Below are 18,064 nucleotides of genomic sequence, written 5' to 3' on the forward strand. Positions count from 1 at the left end.
TTTTTTTTTTTTTTTTTTTTGAATCCAGGGCCTTGTCAGCAGTGTGCTTATTTTTATTTTTTATGTGAGCAGGAGGATATTTAGTCCGGGATACCTAGAGGAAATATTTCACTCACATTATTTATTGATTGATTTATTGCTTTGTAACAGGAAAGCGTAGTTATTTGTATACTCTGTCTTGTGTGCCTCATTTGTTGAAACGTTCACATTGAGTGCTTAATAGCTCTACAAGGGATCTGCCCGTTAAGTAGGATGGAATACATGAGCGCGGGGCTTTAGGAGCTGGCACTTCAGCAGCTGTGTTGTTTACTTAGAACATGGGACTTCAGATTTCCGTGCAAACCTTTTGTTCCAGTGTCTGAGTAAGTGTCCTCACTTTGGTTGATGGAGGAGGCAGAAGAATCCCTCTGGTCTTTGAAGGTTATTGGTAGTTTTAGACAGGTTTTCTATTTCTTTGCATAAGGGCTGTATGACCAGTATTCCCTTGTGGAGGGACCTGTAATCCTTGCTGAGGGGGCTTTCAAATGTCTTGACCATGTGTGCCTGTCCCAGTCGTCATGGATAACAGTTTATTCCTCTGTACACCCCATATTCTCCAGGATAGGAATCACCACATGGCCCATAAGGGTTTAAGCCTTTGTGATTGTCCTTATGGACTTCATGCTCTCTCACCAGGAAGAGGAAGAGCAGGAGGAAGAGGATGATGATGAAGATGATGACGACACCGATGATTTAGATGAACTTGACACTGACCAGTTGCTGGAGGCAGAACTGGAGGAGGATGACAACAATGAGAACGCAGGAGAGGACGGAGACAACGACTTCTCCCCCTCGGATGAGGAGTTAGCAAACCTTCTAGAGGAGGGAGAGGAGGGGGAAGATGAAGACTCTGATGCAGATGAGGAAGTGGAACTGATCCTGGGTGACAGTAAGTATAGGGCAGAGTTTGGGATGAGCGGGCCAGGACCCTCTTCTTGTATCAACCCAGGCCAGAAGATAGCTGTGCTTGAGTTCTGCTGATTCAGCAGTCTGGTCCCTTGAGGAGCAGCAGTATGGCGTCAGTAACCCCTGTTCTCCTGTTAGACGTTGTACACCATTCCAGCTGGCTCCCACCTCTTTCCTTTTAATCAAAGGCATGTAAAGTTTTTCTGTCAGAGCAAATTTACTGCTTTTTTCGCTTCCTGGGTCTTATGGTCTCTATAACAGAAACTCAGCTCTGCTGTAATAATGAGAAAGCAGTCACAGGCCAAACGTATGTTTATGACTGTTCTAATAAAACTTATTTACAAAATAGATATGAGCTTATAGCTTTTGAATTCCTTCTTTAAAGGATTGATTGGCCTTAGGAAGGCCAAAGCATAGCTGTCAGTAGAGGCCCAGGCTGGAATCAGTGAAAAGCAGTTCCTCCCAGGCTGCTGTGCCTTTGCGCCTGTTGCATACAAAGTGAGGGCCTTTTGTGGGCGTCCTTTCCAGTCTTCTTTTGGCCTAGTCCCCCTAAAGGCTAAGGTACAAGTGCATCTGTTTCGTTCATTCCTCCCCACTTACTTGTTCAAAGTTTGAAGAACAAGCTCTAGCTTGTGTGGTGATTTCCCGCTAGTGGATCTCTGAAACTGTCTTCTGCCATTGCTAATGATCCCAAATACGCCAACCAGAGCTTTAAGACTGGACAAACGCCACCACCGCACTCTGACATATCTCAGCCTTGCTGAGAGGGCCGCTGTTGGCAGACTCTGCCAGCTGTGGTCCTGGTTCTTTGTATTGCTGCCCTGCCTGAGTGAGGAGTGATCCCTGTCTCCTTTAGCAAACATACCCACCATTCTCACAGGCGTGATAGGTATTGTGTCTAATAATGACAGGCACTAATCACAGAGGGATGTTCACATTTAATTAAAATAAAAATTAGCTCTCATTTTCAAATGCTCTGCAGCCATATGCTGTTACTGCTGAGCACCAAGAACACACACATCACTTACTCTGCTGAAAGAAAGAAGTGTTGTGATGGCCCAGGCCACGCAAATGCCAAGCTTCTTCCTCAGAGGACCTTATGTTTATGATCATGTTTCCTGGTAGAAGAGGTGGGTGGCAGATTTTAAAGCGTACAAATAAGATACCCCTGTCATGTGTGCGGTGCCTTCACCGCTGATGGGATTCCATTTTCTTTGGGATATCTTTGGGATAGAGCTCTCTCATGTGCTGGTGGTACTGAAGGCAGACAGCTGATTGCCTTAGCAGAGACTTTCAGCAAGTGCTCTTAAGAGTTATATGAGGAAGTTCTTGGTGGGGTTATCTGCTGTTTATCATATTTAAAGGTGATTCTGTGGGTTAGCTCCCAACCAAGACCTGAGAGCCAGGTAAGAAGGATCCAGAGACATTTTAGCAAAATATCAATATATTCCTCCCTTCAGTTAATGATGCAGGAGGCGGGGTCAGTCCACATGTAAGAAAGGGTCACTTCCTTTGTTTTTTGTTTTTAAATAAAAAATACTTTAGCAAAACACAAGATTTAAAAACATTTCCAGACAGATTAATCAAAAACTGGTCTTGAAGGAGGAGGGGCTTACTAAGAAGGCCTACAGTACTGTTATTACTAGTGTCCCATTTTTACTCAGGCCTGTTCCTCCAGGGCCTGCTTTATGTCAAGAGGTGGCTAGATTGCATATTCTAAAGAACTGAATCCCTGTTTTTAACCAGTACAATATCTCCATAGAAAGGGAGGAATATAACCCAGGTAGTGAAAATAAAACTTCTTCCGATCACCGATAAAATAGAGAAACCTTCCCACCCCTACTCTAACCCTGACAACTGCCTTCATTCACAGGGCTGTGTACTTAATCCATGATGGGGGCAGTGAATGAAAGCAGAGAGCCGCTACCAGTGACCGTGTCCCAACAATCCAGATGACACTTCCAGCTTCTGCTCATGCTTTACAACAGTAAATGACACATAGATGTGCTAATGTGCATTTAATCACCAGAGGAGCGAAGATATCTGGGCTTTTTTATTCTGTGATGTTTCTAAACCTCTACCCATTAAATGCAAAGAAAAATGGAAGGAGTCTTGACAGAGCAGCAGGGACACCCACGTGGTGATGGACGGGTTTAAGTGTTACTTGCGGCAAGGAGCCTGTTCCATGCTCCGACTTTTTCTAGGGCTTGGACTTTGCTGTTTTGATAGAACTGTGCACATCCCCACTTCTAGGTACCTTAGCTTAGTCCTTGCTTGCTTGTATTGAGATGATACATTTTGGTTATGAAAAACACTTTTTAAGTTCTATATTGGGTCTTAATTCTGACAGGGACAGTTAAAGTTTAAGTGTTTCTCTGGAGGAGGGCGGGGGGGTGGGGGAGGCGCGTCCTGGGCAGCAGTGACATAGTTACTAATGCACACTGCCCTCAGCTTCTACACTGTGACCCCAGGTGCTGGTTCAGCCAAGGATGCCTGGTTTTATGTGGGGCAGCATGGTCATCCCAGATCCCCAGTTTGTCCTAGTCACCTAACATAGTGGTGCTGTGTGGCTAAGATTGGCCCCAAGTTCCCAATCCTTTTGCTAGCTTTACAAGCTGTGCCACCACACCCAGCTTCAGGTTTTCCATTCTTAATTTGAATATAAACCCTCTCAATTTGTATTTGGTAACAGTATACCCGCCTTTTGCCATTCTGAAAATTTCTTCTCTCAAAGCAATCTGGAAAGTTTTAATTCTGTACGTTATAATAATATTTTCACTATAACCTAGGTGTAAATATTGACATATACATGACAAAGCGTGGCTTTTTCTGCTTGGACTCGGGGTTGAGAGACAGAGGTGGCACCTGAAGGCAGTCCTGTATTGTTTTCAGGGTTGTCCATCGAGGATATTGCTATTCATAGTGGCTGTATGTGGAGCAGACTGATTGTGCTAAACTCCTCATAAGTATTATTGTTACAAGCTTTATTCTGATTGCCTGGAGGAACTCTTCCTGAACTTATGGAGTCTTTTTAGGGTATAGTGAAAGCCATAGAGACCCACACTCTGTGGGCTGCCATGTGACTTTGCATAGGCCCTGGGTCCTGCAGGGATACAGCTCCAGATAGAGAACCCTAGTCCATGAGAGAGAGGCATGTTGTCGTCAGGGTCTTTGTATCTTTGCTTCTGGAGACCCCTTGCTCCCAAGCCTGGATGTTGTAAGGCAACAACAGGTCAAAAACACTGGAAAGATTGCCTTTGCTGCATACAGCATTCAGAATGGGAGCTCCTGACCAGAGGCTGCGGATTGGGTCACTGCAACATCTGGGGCTGAGAAAAGGCGAAGGCAGGTAGATAAAAGGCGTCCTGTCACCTGACCGTTGGCTGCTGTGATCCTCAGGGAGCAGTTCTTAGATGTGATGCGGAGTTAAATGTTGGCTTCTTTTTTTTTTTTTTTTTTTCTTTTGCAGTGAGGTAGAGGGATTGAAGCTTCCTAGGGAGGTTCTCAGGGAAGTGGGCCTGGCATTGTTGGCATGCCTATAATGCAAGCCCTGGAGAAGATTCAGTAGGTGTCTGCAGGAGTCTGGTAGAGACAGGTGCTGTGTGTGGCTCTGGGGAGTAGACACTGCCTTCCTTCTGGAGTTTTTACCTCCCGAGAAGCTGCTGGAGTATGGTCTGTTCAGGTTCAAGTCTCAACTTCTCATTCTGTGACCACTCCATTGTGTTTTCCAAATCTTTGCCATGCTGGGCCATGTTTGTATCCATTTGGATCATGCGGAACACCGATTTTGTCTTCTCTCTCCCAAGGCCATCTCTTTTTTTTATTTGAAGGACATTCTTGTGTCAGTGCTGTTGTTTTCATTTCACTGTTTTTCATAAGGGACCTTGCAGAGAGTGAAGATTTGGGAACATGCACTTTTCCTTCCTCACCTTGCCCTAGAATTCTTTTGGGTACCTTGGCGAGGTGTTTGTGGGCACCCCTTTCCACACAGACATGCCAGAGTCCAGGTGTTTCAGGGCTTGCCCACGTTCCTGGGAACCTCATGAAAATATCTCTACAGCTTTTTTATTTAAAAAAAAAAAAAAAAAAAAAAACTTAAGGGGCTGGCAGAGATGGTTCAGTGGTTAAGAGCACTTGCTCTTGCAGGACCTGGTTTGATTGCTAGCACCTGTATGACAGCTCACAACCATCTCTTATTCCAGAACCAGGAGATCTGATGCCCTATTAACCTACTCGGGCACTAGACCCATGTGTTGCACAGGTATACATACAGGCAAAACATCCATATATACATTTTTTTAAAAAGTTCAAATTATGTTTAGGGAGAGAGCATGCTTTCTAGAGTGTGTGGTCAGAGGAGGACAATTTGTGGATCTGGTTCTCTCCACCATTAGGCTCCTGGGTAGAACTCAAGTTGATAGGATTGGTGGCAGGGACCTTCCTGCTGAGACATTTTACTGGCCCCTTTCCCTAGCTTCTTGAACAAACACTAGGCCTTAAGAGTTATTTACTCATTTTAACTTTTATCAGATAGGCATGATGTAATTTTGTTTTGAGGATCCTTTGGTGGAGGGAAGGGTTAGAACATGGTCTCACTGCAGCCAGGCTGACCTCTCCAGAATGTGGGATTATAGATTATGTCCTTCACACCTGGCGTTGAGGGGCTCTTTTCCTATCATTTAGTTCCATTCCTCAATGGATCATTCTAGAAGTGTTAATAAGTTCATTCCTTGTCTGCACAGTAAGGTAGAGCCCTTGGTCTCCATGCTCCTTGTGGCCTTCTTGGTGGTGGATGGTTGGCTCTTCTGTATCTGCATTCCAAGGATTGAGTCTTAGGATCATCTTGTCTTTGTAGGCTCCTGAGGCTGAGAAAGGGATTCAGCCTGTTTTTAAAAATAAATTTTAGTGCCAGATGGTGGTGGTGCATGCCTTTAATCCCAGCACTTGTGAATCAGAGGCAGACAGATCTCTGTGGGTTCTAGGGCAACCTGGTCTACAAAGCAAGTTCTGGGACAGCCAGGACTGCATAGACAAACGCTGTCTTGAAAAACCAAAACCAAGCCGGGCGATGGTGGCGCACTCCTTTAATCCCAGCACTCGGGAGGCAGAGGCAGGTGGATCTCTGTGAGTTCGAGACCAGCCTAGTCTACAGAGCTAGTTCCAGGACAGGCTCCAAAGCCACACAGAAACCCTGCCTCGAAAAAACAAAAAAAGAAAAACCAAAACCAAACCTCCTCTGCTAAAAAAACTAGCGTGTACATTTAAGGTATCCATCATGAAAGTATAGTATTTATGTGAAAAGGTTACTATAGTGAAGAATGGACATGCCCACCATCCAATCATCACCTGCTTCCTATGGCAAGAACAGCTAAAAAAAAGAAAAAAAAATCTTATTAGTCTGATCTATAATGTAATTTCATTGATATGGTCTTTGTGTGGTATGTTAGGTATGGTATTGTTTATCCTTTGTATTTGCTACTTTGAACTGTTGACATCATTCTTCCTGTCTCCTACTTCCTGTTAACATTTTGTTTTAAAGACAGGGTTTTACTCTTAACTCAGGCTGGCCTAGAACTCACTATAGCTGGTGAGCCTCTCTTTAGTGCTTCCTTGGGGTTAGGGCCAATGATCCTGCCATAAGGAGACAATAGACAAAGAGCTGAGACCTCTTTGCTCCTCTCAGTCCTGTCCCTTTGCAGCCCAGTGCCCCAGGTGACGGCTTGAGGACACTTGATCCCTCTGGGGTGTCCCGGGCAGGAAGCAGGGCCTCCAGATTCAGGTCTTTTGAAAGGCAAGAGGACCAGAGGTCCCAAGGGTGTCCATTGTTGCCACCAACAGGCATATTCTCTGGAGCCAAGCTCCAAGGAGTTAATTGATGTGTTTTCTACTTTCTGGAAAGTGGTAATTAACCCTGCTCAGACATAAGTGTGTTGAGCAGGGTCTCCTACAATCCTAGCACATAATTCTCTCTCCCTTCTCTACCTTTCAGCAGACAGCTCGGACAACTCTGATTTGGAAGATGACATCATCATATCTCTGAATGAGTGATGTGCCATCCCCACTTGGAAGAGAATCTTGGCAGGCGAGAGAAACTGAGTGAATGAATTCAGAACACCTGCCTTTGCTGTCTCCCAGGGCTGTCCGTTAAGGAACTGTATGCCCTGCATTCAGAGGACTGGTTTAGACTCTCCCTGACTCTGAGGGCCCTTCTAAAAAACAATAACAACCACAAAAAAGACTACAGGGACTAGGCCCTAGTTTGCGTCCCCTCCTCCTAGGACGGACATAGCTTTCCTCAAGGGAAAAACAAACATGTCTCTGGGTATTTCACAATATATTTTCTTTGTATAATGTTCTTTACTTAAAGAACAAGAAATAGTTTTTTATAAAACTTTAAAAAGAAAAAAAAAAGCAACAGGCATTTATAACCGAGGGTCTGAACTTATATCCACCAGTCTCCTATCCTGCACTTCATTTTCTTTGGAAGAAAATGATGTCTAAAGAACAATATAGAGGCATTTTTACATACGTATTTAAATGAAGAGGAAAATCGTGGTTTCTTAAATTGATAAGGATTAATATTTTATTATAAATATAATATATGATTTTTTTAACCTGTTTTGTTGCCTCATACGCTGTCAAGTTAATTTGTTTTCCTTTGTGCCAGAGCGGGAGTGGAAGGCATGGCCTGCTACTGGGAAAACGCCTAACTCCTACCTTGGTGGCCAGGCAGTTGTGTAGACCTTGTTTTTGTGGAGTTGAGAGAACTTTAGGGGTATAAATTCACTCCCTCTCTTTCTCTTTGTGATTCAGTTTTTCGAAAGTCCTTTTTTCCTTCCCTTTCTCCCCAATGTGGAAATTACAAATCAAAGGTCTTTTTCTTTAATGTAAAGTGTATTTATTTAAAAAAAATACAAAATAAACTACAAGTCTGTCTTTGTTTATGGCCTTTCCTTGTTTTCCTTTACTGAGATGGGGTGTCCTTCACCTCCTCACAGTTTTGGCCAGACCAGGGGACCTAAGGAAGGCAGAGCCCTCCCACAGCAAGTCTCCCAGGGCAGACAGTAGTTTAGTCACTTGAGCCTGGCCTGAAGTTGCTGGAGGCTTTGTGAGGATAACAAGGGGGGGGGGAGGCAGAGGGGGTAAGAGAGTGGGGCTGCATCTCTATCACCGTGTGTGGGACCTTTAAGGAGCAGTCTGGCCACCCCTAGGTCTTTTTCAGTCCTAGAAGTTGAGGGGTACTTGAGGCTTGGTCAGGTTGGGTATGGAGGAAAAACTTCACGGGTCTGAGAGTACGAGGGGCTCATGTTTTGTTTATCCCACCATTTCTTTCCCACAATAAATATAAAGCAGTAATTTCTCTGATTTTGCCGAAATGGTAGCTTCGGTTTCTGTTACATAGGCATTAATTACACAGCCACAGAGACACCTCTCCCTTTACTGAGAGAAGGGTGTATTGGGTATAAAGTAAACAAGCAACACAAGATGGCGAAAACTCTCCAGGGGCAGGTAGAACCTGCTACACTCAGGAACACAACCCGTCACACTGAAATGGCCTGTATCACAGAGGCACATCCATCTTGTTCCTGTAAAAGCTGAGGCCTCAGCTCCTCGTCTGCTTCATGCCTTGGCATTAACTGGTTAACTGACAACAGCCAGTACAAGTCTGATGGCTGGCACTGAATGCAGCTGAAGAGAAAGCAGCAAAACTCTGCATCATCACTAATTCAGCTCATCTGCCAGAAGCTCTTGGGAGCACCCACAGGCCTCCCTTGGTGGAGACGGGCACATTTAATAGGAAAGCACAGTTCTGGTTGACTTGACAACACTCCCTTAGGAATGTGTTTCATGAGACTAAAAGAAAACATCTACCTTCCTTCTTCTACTAGGGTTCAAGACCTGAGTCACTTAGGAAGACACAGGGTATAAACACTACACATTAAGGGCTTTTGTCTGCTCTGGTTTTTTGCCTTCATGAAACGTCAGCTGCTGGGTACCTGCTGTGGGCTTTCTCACTGGAGACAATGTCATGACTAGACAAGGCCTTGGTTACCTGACCCACACCTTCTTTAGTGCTGGCAGGGCTGGCTAGGAGGCCACAGAACCTGTTATGTCTAAGGACTAAAAGGGAGTGGTTAGGATGGTTAAGTGGTCCAAGGTGGAAGGTCACAGTGGGTTGTGGGTCTTACCAAGAAAATAGTGGCTATCACTGGAGCCAAAGGGTGACCCTTTCCAAACGGGTTGATTAAAACTGGGGCCGGGGTGTCTTGGTTCTGCCTGGGAAGGGTGCACTTGGGTGATGAAACTTGCTTTGTAGCTGTTCTATGACATTGTTCAATTGATCTCCAAGAAAAACTGCAACAGGCCTTCAGGATGAGGCTTGCTCTGGTTTCTGGCTGTGACAAAGAATTCTGAAGTAGTCTGGGACACCAGGCCTACTGACTTGCTCCAGTGAAGGCAGTGACCACAGCTGAAGGATTACATTAACACTCTCATTAATGCTTCAGAGCAGTGGTCCTCAACCTTCCTATGCTGCGACCCCTTAGCACAGTTCCTCTTGTGCTGGTGACCCCAACCATAAAATTATTTTCATTGCTACTTCATAACTATAATTCTACTGTTATGAATTGTAACGTAAATATTTTCTGGTGACACAAGTTTGTCAAAGGGGTTGTGACCCTCTGTTTTAGAGACATGTTTGGTCTCATGAATACCAGCCAAGGCCTGGTGAGAAGAAAGTCCCTATTTTACCCAATTTCCAGAGTTTCTGTCCTTGTAGACGTACATGAACTCCATATAACCTCCAAGGTCTATCTCAGAGCCCAGAGGTTACAGGTGGGCCAGAACCAACCCCTAACCAGGATTCCCATTCTCCTAGGCCTGACTGGTTTGGACTACCCAAGCTGGCACATCCTCAGCCTAGCTGTGATCTGTGGCGACAACTGTTGCCTGATCTAACGTCCTACTTGATTGAGACAGCAAAGGCAGAGCCTAAAACTCTTGGGCCACTTTCCCCTCCCAGCCTGAGGATGCCTCAATCTGTTTCCTTCTTAGCCCAGCTGATGTGGCTCTGGGCTCAAGCCTATCATTTAGCAACTGTGACTTCTTTCCCACAGAGAATGATCTGTTTCCTTACCTCATTTCTGTGGCTCATCACGGAAAGCTATGTCACTCATCAAGGACATCTTCCTGGCACTGTACTCCCTTGCAGCACTGAGTACTGTAGCTGGGAAGTTTGCTGTTTGCCATAAACCTCTAGGTTTGACTGTGGCACAGGCTCACTCTACTGACAACCCTGAAAGACCAAAGAAAGCCCCCAAATCACAAGCACATTGAAGGGTTAACCAAGCTAGGCTGCTTCTCACCCTGCATCCCACCATTTCCCTCCAGGACCCCTGGGAACCAGGCAGCTGACTGATACTGGAGACCCTAGACTACATAAAGACTAAAGACTGATCCAGAGCGAGCCTAGACAGGTTAAGCACAAGGCTCCTCAGCATCAATATTGCACTGTTCCAACCCCCAATGCAAGACCACAAAACTGAAAACTACCCTCTCTGTCCAACAAGCTTAGGTACCTTGTCTAACGGCCATAGCTCAAACTGAAGCATTTAAGACAGGGAAAAAACAGTAATAAAAACTACCTGTAGCAGCTGGTACAGGTCTTAGGCCCAGGCCCTTCCTCTAACCGGCTCTGCTCAGGGTGGTGTAACGACCCACGTCACACAAGCCTGTTGGCCATTAGGGACCGATGAGTGTGAACAGGGTCCTGACAGACGAAGAGCTGGGCACCACGAACGTAGCACACTGTTAGAAGCAGTGGTACCAAAAACTGGACATAGGTCATGCACTGAGGGCAGTTTTCCATTTTTTTAAGAAAAAACCTGATTAAACCAGGACTATGGTCAGATTAAAAAAAATTCATCCTCTGACAAAGGCTTTACTGACAACTTTCCATACAGTTAGTCAAAAAAATAAAAATAAAAAAGAATAAAAAAATACAGAATACAGCAGATAGTATCTCATACATGGGAAACACAACAGGAGTTTTTTTCTTGTAAAAAAACAAAAACAAAAACAAAAAGCCCCAGACCCATGAGCTTAGTTTTAGCAGTGGACAGGATGCCACCAAATGAACCAGAACAACCCAGCAGAGAATTCAAACCAAGGGGGTAAGTAGGTAGAGAATGGAGCATATTTTAACATGACTGCTCTGTGACACAAACACAGCGGAAGAGCAGGTGCGGGCTAGGCAGCGTCTCTGACTATAACTATCACCATATGCTCTTCCTCTAGCTTGCCCAGGGTCCGCAGTGCCGTCTGCAGGTACTGCTGTGAGAAGTCGCAGGGAGGGAAAGCGTAGAGCATGCCCGTGCTGTCTCTGCCCTTAGACCCACCCACTGGCAGGCTGATCACCCCTGCAGCCTGCTTCTGTTTCAAGTAGGAGACCAGGTTCCTGAGAAGCCGCCTCTGTAGGCCTGGTTCCACGGCGGGCACCCCTTCAGTGCCAGGCCCACTGGCTGACTGGATGGCTAGGAGCACTGCATAGCCGTTGGGGCTCCCCTGCTTGATGCGACGGGTGACCTCGTCCAGCTTGGGCTGGTCCAGTCGAAGGCGCTGGGCAATCTTTAGCTGGGTCAGCTTGCTGCCAGAAGTGTGGTCTTTGAGGAGACCGCTGATAACTCCCTGGTCCCCCTCTAGGATGTGCATAGATGTTGGAAAACAGCTGTTTTTCAAAACTAGAAGCCCATTCCAACCCAGCTGCAGTGTCTGAGCGTACTCGAAAAGAGTCTTTAGCTTTTTGGTCTCGTGTTTTGGCTCTTCAAGAGTCTTGAGCTCTGCTTCAGTGGTCCGATGATTGCGTTCACTCTCTCGAGTCTTTTTTCCATGGGAGGAGTCTGGAGCCTCGTGGTGGTGGTGATGATGGCCCCTCTCCTCCGCACCATGTCTGCTGTTGCTGAGGGAGTTGCTGCCTGACTCCTTGGTCCCTTCACTGGAGTGGTTTTCCTTTCGGCTACGCTCAGGAGTGCGGTCCGAGCCTCGCTCAGACTGCTGCCCCCCACCCTTGGTCCTGCTCCGTTCCTCATAAGGGGAATGAGTTGCCCTCCCACGGTCACTAGAAAGGCTCCTCCGCTTGCGTCTCTCTTCCCAGGGCTTGGCTATACTCCGGTCCCCATCTCCTCCCCAGCGCTCACCACTCCGGCTGCGCACTGAGCGGCTATAGCCCTCTAGGCTGTTTCTGCGGTCAGAACTTTTACTGAGGCTGGTCCAGTCCCCTTCCAAAAAGGTCCGGTCCCGGTCTGAATAGAGGAGGTGTGGAGGGGTCCTATCCCGCACCCTTAGGTCCGCATCCAGGTTTCGATGCCGGGTATATCCATCAGTGAGCAGCTCATAATGCACAGGGAGAGGGGAGGGCTGGTACTGCTGGGGATAGCGAGTCTCCTCTGCTTTGGCAAAATCCACCCTGAGCCTGCGATCCGGACCACCCAAGGGAAAGCCCCTCATTTTAGCGCAGGCGGCTTGGGCTGCGTCCAGGCTCTCGTACTGGATGTAGGCAAAGCTGTCTCCTTTGACGTGATCGATGGTCCGAATGCTCCCAAAGCGATCAAATTCCCTGGCCAGGGCTGCCAGCGAGGTGTTAGGTCCCAGACCACCCACCCAGAGGCGGGTGGTGGGGTTAGCCTTGCCGTAGCCTATCTTGATGGGGTTTCTGCCAATCACCCGGCCGGACATAGCCACCTTGGCCCTGTGTGCCATGTCCAGGTTCTGAAACTTGAGGAAGGCATAGGCACCACCCTGGCCACGGGCAGGCCTCTTGATGACCACCTCCTCAATGATGCCGTACTTCTCGAAGGCCCGTCGGAGCTCCACCTCAGATACACTGTGGTCCAGGTTCCCGATGAAGAGGTTGCGCGTGGCTCTCTGGTCATCCTCCGGCATCAGGTCCTCCTCGCACACGGCCGGGTAGCCGTAGGGGCGCCCGCGGTCGTCGTACAGCCCGTAGTAGTCCAAGGCCCGCTCCCGAGACAGTCCCACGGCGGCCGCGGCCGCAGCATCCAGGGCGAAGGCTGCCGCGGCGTGCCGAGCGCGGGGCTCCCGCAGGGGCGGGGCGGCTACCGGCGACAGCGAGCGCTGCTTGTACTGGTAGCCCCCGTGCAGCGGCAGGTAGCCCAGGGCGTCGGCGGGCGTGGGGGGCCCCGGGGGCGGCGTGGAGGCGGCGGCGCTGCTGCTGCTACTGCGCCGGCTGCTCCCGCCGCCGCCGCCGCGCAGGTAGACCGGCTCTACCTTGAGCGGCCGGTCGTAGAGCAGCAGCTGCCGGGCCAGGGCGTGCTGCCGGGCCTCGCGCGCGTCCTGTGGGTGCCGGAAGTTCACGTAGGCCACGCGGCCCAGTTCCGGAGTGTGCGACAGGCGCAGGCTGATCTCACCGAAACGCTTGAACTGGTGGAAGAGCCGGTCCTCCAGGTGCTCGGCCGGCAGCGCGGGGCTCAGGCTGCTGATGAGCAACGTCTTGTATTCCGGAGCCGCCGTGGAGCCGGGACCCGCTGGTTCCGCCCCGGGGGGCGGCGGGGGCGGTGGCAGCGGAGAGGCGCGGGGCGACGAGCCGCCGGCACCGGGGTCCCCCGAGGCCTTGCCGGTGCGTCCTCCGCCTCCGGGCGCGCCCGAGGAGCGCCCGCTGCTCGCTCGGTGATTCGCATCCCCGGCAGCGCGACCGTCGCGATGCCCACCGCCGCCACTGCCGCGGGGCTTGTCTCGAGCCCGCGCTGGAACCGGGTGCTTAGTGCCGCCGGAGGCCTTGTGCGCTGCTCGCCGCCCGCCCGCCTCTGCCTCCCGTTCGCGCTCCCGCGGCCGCTTGGCGGACGATGACGAGCCACGCCCGCTCGGGCTGGAGTCTCGCTCGTTCTGCCGCTTCATGGCGCCGGCGCGGCGGGCGGGCGGCCCGCAGGTTCCTCACAGCGGCAGCGGCGGCAGCCCAGGAGGCAGCGCCCCCGGCGCCGCCATCTTGGACAAAAGGACTCGGCGCGGCGGCGGCGGCGGGGCGGGGCGGGAGCGGCGCCGAGGGGCCGGGAGCTGCGTTATCAAGCTGCGCCGGCCGCACCACGTGACTCGGGTGGGCGGGACGAGAGTTTCGCTCGGCGCCTATCACCCGGCTCCGCGGTCCTGCACCACGTGACACCTCGGCAAGCGGAGGAGCTGGCCCGACTGCGAACTCTGGCGCCACCGCGTGGCTGGCTGGGCGGGCTAAGGCACCGGCTACTGCGTTGTGCGCGGCGTTCCTCAGGAGCAGGGAGGCCCCAGGGGGACTTGGGCTTTGTGCTCCAGGGCTACCCACGCAGGTGGGTCTGCCAGCTCAGGGCCGTGCCCACTAGAGCAGGAATGGCCACTTGACCCGCGGCCTCGGTCCGTGAAGTATCCCCCTCAAACCTGCCACTAGCTTGAGATCCCATTCCCCTCCATGGCGTTTTCTGACTGGGACCAGAGGTGATATCCTTGAAAGATCCTACACCCTGTCCAGGACCTACATCCCAGGATCTTCTGCATTCAGATTCTTCAGGCACTGTCCTGGCAACACCCTGAAAACAAAGACTACAGATGCTGGTGAGACTTCCCTGGGTCCAGTGCTGCCTTTGCATCCTACAGACAGGAATCTTGGTGCCCCTGGGTCCAACTTTCTGCTGTAGGTTTCTAGGAGGCTGGAAAGGTAGGTCTGTAGAGCAGGTAATGCCAGAAGTTATCATCTCTCGCCATGCTGACATCTTGCTGGTTAATGTTCTGTCTACATCCAGGTGAAATACAGGCAAGAGTACCCAAAGGCCTTTAGGGCTTTATGCTCTCCACGGATGGCTGCTGTTTCCAGGTTAGTTCCTGTAGGATGACAAAGGGTACACCCAGCTCTCCCCTCCTCCCACAGGCACAAAGCAATTGGCAGGAGACAGGTGCAGTGGGCTCCATGGCAGAATCTAAGGCCCCGTGGATACAAACTGAACTTAGGAACCACACAAGCGAGCTAAGACCGACTCTTTGGAAAACATAACTTCTTAGCTGCTACTTCTTTCACATGATGTTTGGGGGCAGCAGGAGCGGTGTCCCCAGTGAGGCACAGTCACACTGTTAAGTACCAGTCACAGAGCAACTGAAAACCATACTGCACATAGCTCTCTGGCCCTCTGAACCAATTCCTGCTAAACCTGCAAAACTACAAGTAAGCAAGGGGCCTTGTTCACACTAGACCCAGACCGGAACCCAACGAATGGACAACTAAGTACCAGGTGGGGTGAAGAAATGGAAACGCCAACTCTGACTACCCGCACTAGCACAGAAAATTCTCTGCTTGTTCTGCATATGCTGACCTGATAGGTCCACCTTCAGCTCAGGTGTCAAGCCTAAGTCTTCACCAAGCCGAAGTACACAACACTCTGAAGCCCAGAACTGCCCCCTACCCCTACTTTGGATGCTCCAAGCTCCCAAATCCTTTTATGGGTGATTGTGGCACTGGCAGACCAAGGGACCTTTGCAGACTGGAGAGACAAACCAGTAGATTATAGGACCGAATCCTGTTTCAGTTCAACTCTCCAAAGACAGATTTGTTTTTTCCCTTTAATAAAAAATTCCCAGACAAACTTTGAAGTCCTAGAGTAAACCAGCAAAAGAAAAGTAAACTCCTCCCCCTGGGAGGAGGGGGCACCATGGAGCCAGCATCATCATTAGGAAAGCTCCAGGCTTCACGTCTCATTGTCAGAAGCCTGCTTAAAAAATAAATTACAAAATGTTGTTTGGGGAAGAGACAGGTGAACTGTTTTTCCCTCCGGTGACTATAAATCAGTCCTTGCGCTGGCTGCCTTGGGGGCGTATTTAGGCATCAGTTCGTTTATCTTCCGGATATAGTCAGACTTTTCTGCGCAGCCTTTGCACATCTCCCCCCAGTCGTCCAGGATCTTCTTCAGCTCTTTCACCCGGAGCTTCTTCAGGTCCACTGTGCTCAGGTCGATCTGCTTGTCTGCAGGGAGAGCAGGACAGTAAATGGCGGGGTAGGATGCTGCCCCCTGTGCTGCATGCAAGCCATTCCTTAGGACGGAGATGTGTGTATACCGTGCCAAGAGGGGACTGGCATTCTTCCCCAGGAGGGTCACCTCAGGCTGTCAGTATCCACTACAGGACATGCACTGCAGAGAACCCACATGGTTCCAGTTCCCCAAGGCCCTTCTACATGTCAGCACAGAATGAGTTCCAGGCTGATGACAGAGCAGACACATCCTCTTTCTCCCCGTCAAAGTGCCAGAGTCAAAGCTTACTCCATAACCCATGACCCAGACAGACCTACGCCAGAACCAACCAGGGTACCAAATTACCACAAGCACAAACCACAAACACAAGGCCCTTGGACATGTGAGTTATAATTAACACTGGCATTGTTTAAACTTCATGGGAGAGGCCTGGCTCGTCTGAAGACTGGGGTTATGTGCAATGACATGGGCTCTGCCACGGTGATGCTGCGACTCCTATCACTCCTGGGCTGACGGTCTTAGGGCCATCAGAAGTACAGCCATGATAAGTCTGTTAAGCTCAAGTCTCAATTACAGCGCTTCTCTGCTCAAAGACTTCTGATGCTTCCAACTTCAGACTAAAAGCCAAATTCCTTACCAAACCCAAGGCCCTACCCAACTTGTCCACCTTATGTATTATATCTTTATATTCTCTGTCTGCACTGTCCCGCTATTAGCTGGCCTCCTTCACATCCTCCCTCTTTCAAAGTATGCTAACAAGTCACCTTCTCAACTCCTGACCACCACCCAGCTTTGATGTGGAAGTCTCTGAGCCCTGCACAGGTTATCACCCATCATGCTCCAAACCCTCACGATGACGCTTCTGGCTAGAAAGCAAGCCCAGGCGGGCACACAGACATCGCAGGAGGCGCACAGTCCTGGCCACACTCACCGTATTTCAGCTCGCAGATCTGGCTGTCTTTCTTCTTCAGCTTCTCACAGATCTTCTCCACAGGGATATGGTGGGCCAGGGGCTTCGATACCTCATTGATGATCTTGGTGGCTGCATCATCTGTGGCCCCAATGTAGTAGCACTGTAGCAGAAAGGAAAAAGGAACAAAAGTCTTAATGTTTTATGTGCATGATGAAGTGCACATGTATGCAGGTGCTGGGGAGGCCAGAAGGCATCGGATTCCCCGGAGCTGGAGTTAGGACTGTTGTGGGTAATGGAGACTAAATGCAGGTCCTCTGCAAAGCAGGACACTTGCAGAACCACCTCTCCAGCTCAGGTCATTTTGAAAACTCTTGGCCAGGCTGCATGTTTTTAGTGCTTGCCCAGATCTAGTAGTTGTACAGTCTAGGCCTTGATATTTGCTCAGTGCCAGAGTTTCCAAATGAACTGAAGAACCATCAGAGTTCCAATGAGAGACTGCCAGAGAAATTAAAGCTACAAAGGCCAATGCTTTACATTAGGGCTCTTGCCCTTGACTTGGCCCTGGCCACCTTGGGGCACCTAGTTAACTATTCCTGATCCCAAACACACCAAACTCTCTCTGGCCTTAGGGCACTCACACTGTTTGGATACGTTCTCTCCGCTTCACAAATCCAACCCCTCTCTAACAGCCCTCCCAATCCCCAAACTATCCTAGTCTATTTTCTTCAAGGATATACCGCTTACTGCTTTCCATTTGCCTGGCATTTTTCTTTCCGGGCTGTACCAATACTCAGGTCATAGGAGGTATTTTATAAGACAGGCTAACAATACTTCAGTCTTGCACTAGTTTACAGACGTGGCCCATCATCAACTGGACCATACACGCGAGCCAGGGAGAGCCTGGGTGGGTCACCTGAGACTTACCAACCGATTCTCTTTGCCTCTTGCTTCACGACAGAACTTTATAAGTTCTTCTTCAATAGTGGCTGGTGAAAATGTGACATCTCTGTCTTTGAGGTCCTGGTAAAATCTTCCCAGATAAGAAATACAAACTGCAAAAGAGGAAAGAGAGATGCTAAGCAACTACTAGTCCCCATTCCACCAGGGGTAGAAAGAAGAGATGAGCCGGGCGGTGGTGGCGCACGCCTTTAATCCCAGCACTCGGGAGGCAGAGGCAGGCAGATCTCTGTGAGTTCGAGACCAG

At 49.5% G+C, this 18,064-nt stretch overlaps 3 protein-coding genes across 4 annotated transcripts in view; 1 reads left to right on the forward strand and 2 right to left on the reverse strand.

Annotated features, from left to right (window-relative positions):
- Positions 1-7,884, forward strand: part of Dcaf1 (DDB1 and CUL4 associated factor 1) — a 64,135-nt gene extending 56,251 nt beyond the window's left edge. Inside the window, exons 23-24 of one of the 2 annotated variants that reach the window (XM_013346574.2) lie at positions 676-928; positions 6,938-7,884. In XM_013346574.2, the coding sequence (XP_013202028.1) occupies positions 676-928; positions 6,938-6,993 (309 nt within the window). In that variant the 3' untranslated portion in view covers positions 6,994-7,884. Of the gene's footprint in view, positions 1-675; positions 929-6,934 lie in introns of both variants that reach the window. The other variant, XM_005347835.3, reaches the window with a different exon arrangement.
- Positions 7,885-8,239: 355 nt separating this feature from the next.
- On the reverse strand, positions 8,240-15,207 carry Rbm15b (RNA binding motif protein 15B). The gene has a single exon (XM_005347833.3). The coding sequence runs from the start codon at positions 13,855-13,857 to the stop codon at positions 11,194-11,196; it is 2,664 nt and encodes an 887-aa protein (XP_005347890.1). The 5' UTR covers positions 13,858-15,207; the 3' UTR covers positions 8,240-11,193.
- Positions 15,208-15,526: 319 nt separating this feature from the next.
- Positions 15,527-18,064, reverse strand: part of Manf (mesencephalic astrocyte derived neurotrophic factor) — a 3,368-nt gene continuing 830 nt past the window's right edge. Inside the window, exons 2-4 of the mRNA XM_005347837.3 lie at positions 17,785-17,912; positions 16,879-17,020; positions 15,527-15,940 (exon numbers count right to left, since the gene is read on the reverse strand). Coding sequence (XP_005347894.1) covers positions 15,756-15,940; positions 16,879-17,020; positions 17,785-17,912 — 455 coding nt within the window. The 3' untranslated portion in view covers positions 15,527-15,755. The remainder of the gene's footprint in view (positions 15,941-16,878; positions 17,021-17,784; positions 17,913-18,064) is intronic.

The sequence above is a fragment of the Microtus ochrogaster genome, chromosome 5 (assembly GCF_000317375.1).
Source record: "Microtus ochrogaster isolate Prairie Vole_2 chromosome 5, MicOch1.0, whole genome shotgun sequence".
NCBI lineage: Eukaryota > Metazoa > Chordata > Mammalia > Rodentia > Cricetidae > Microtus > Microtus ochrogaster.

Excerpts from the sequence above, each read along its gene's own strand:
- Rbm15b (XM_005347833.3), bottom strand. The coding sequence starts at position 13,857 with ATGAAGCGGCAGAACGAGCGAGACTCCAGCCCGAGCGGGCGTGGCTCG.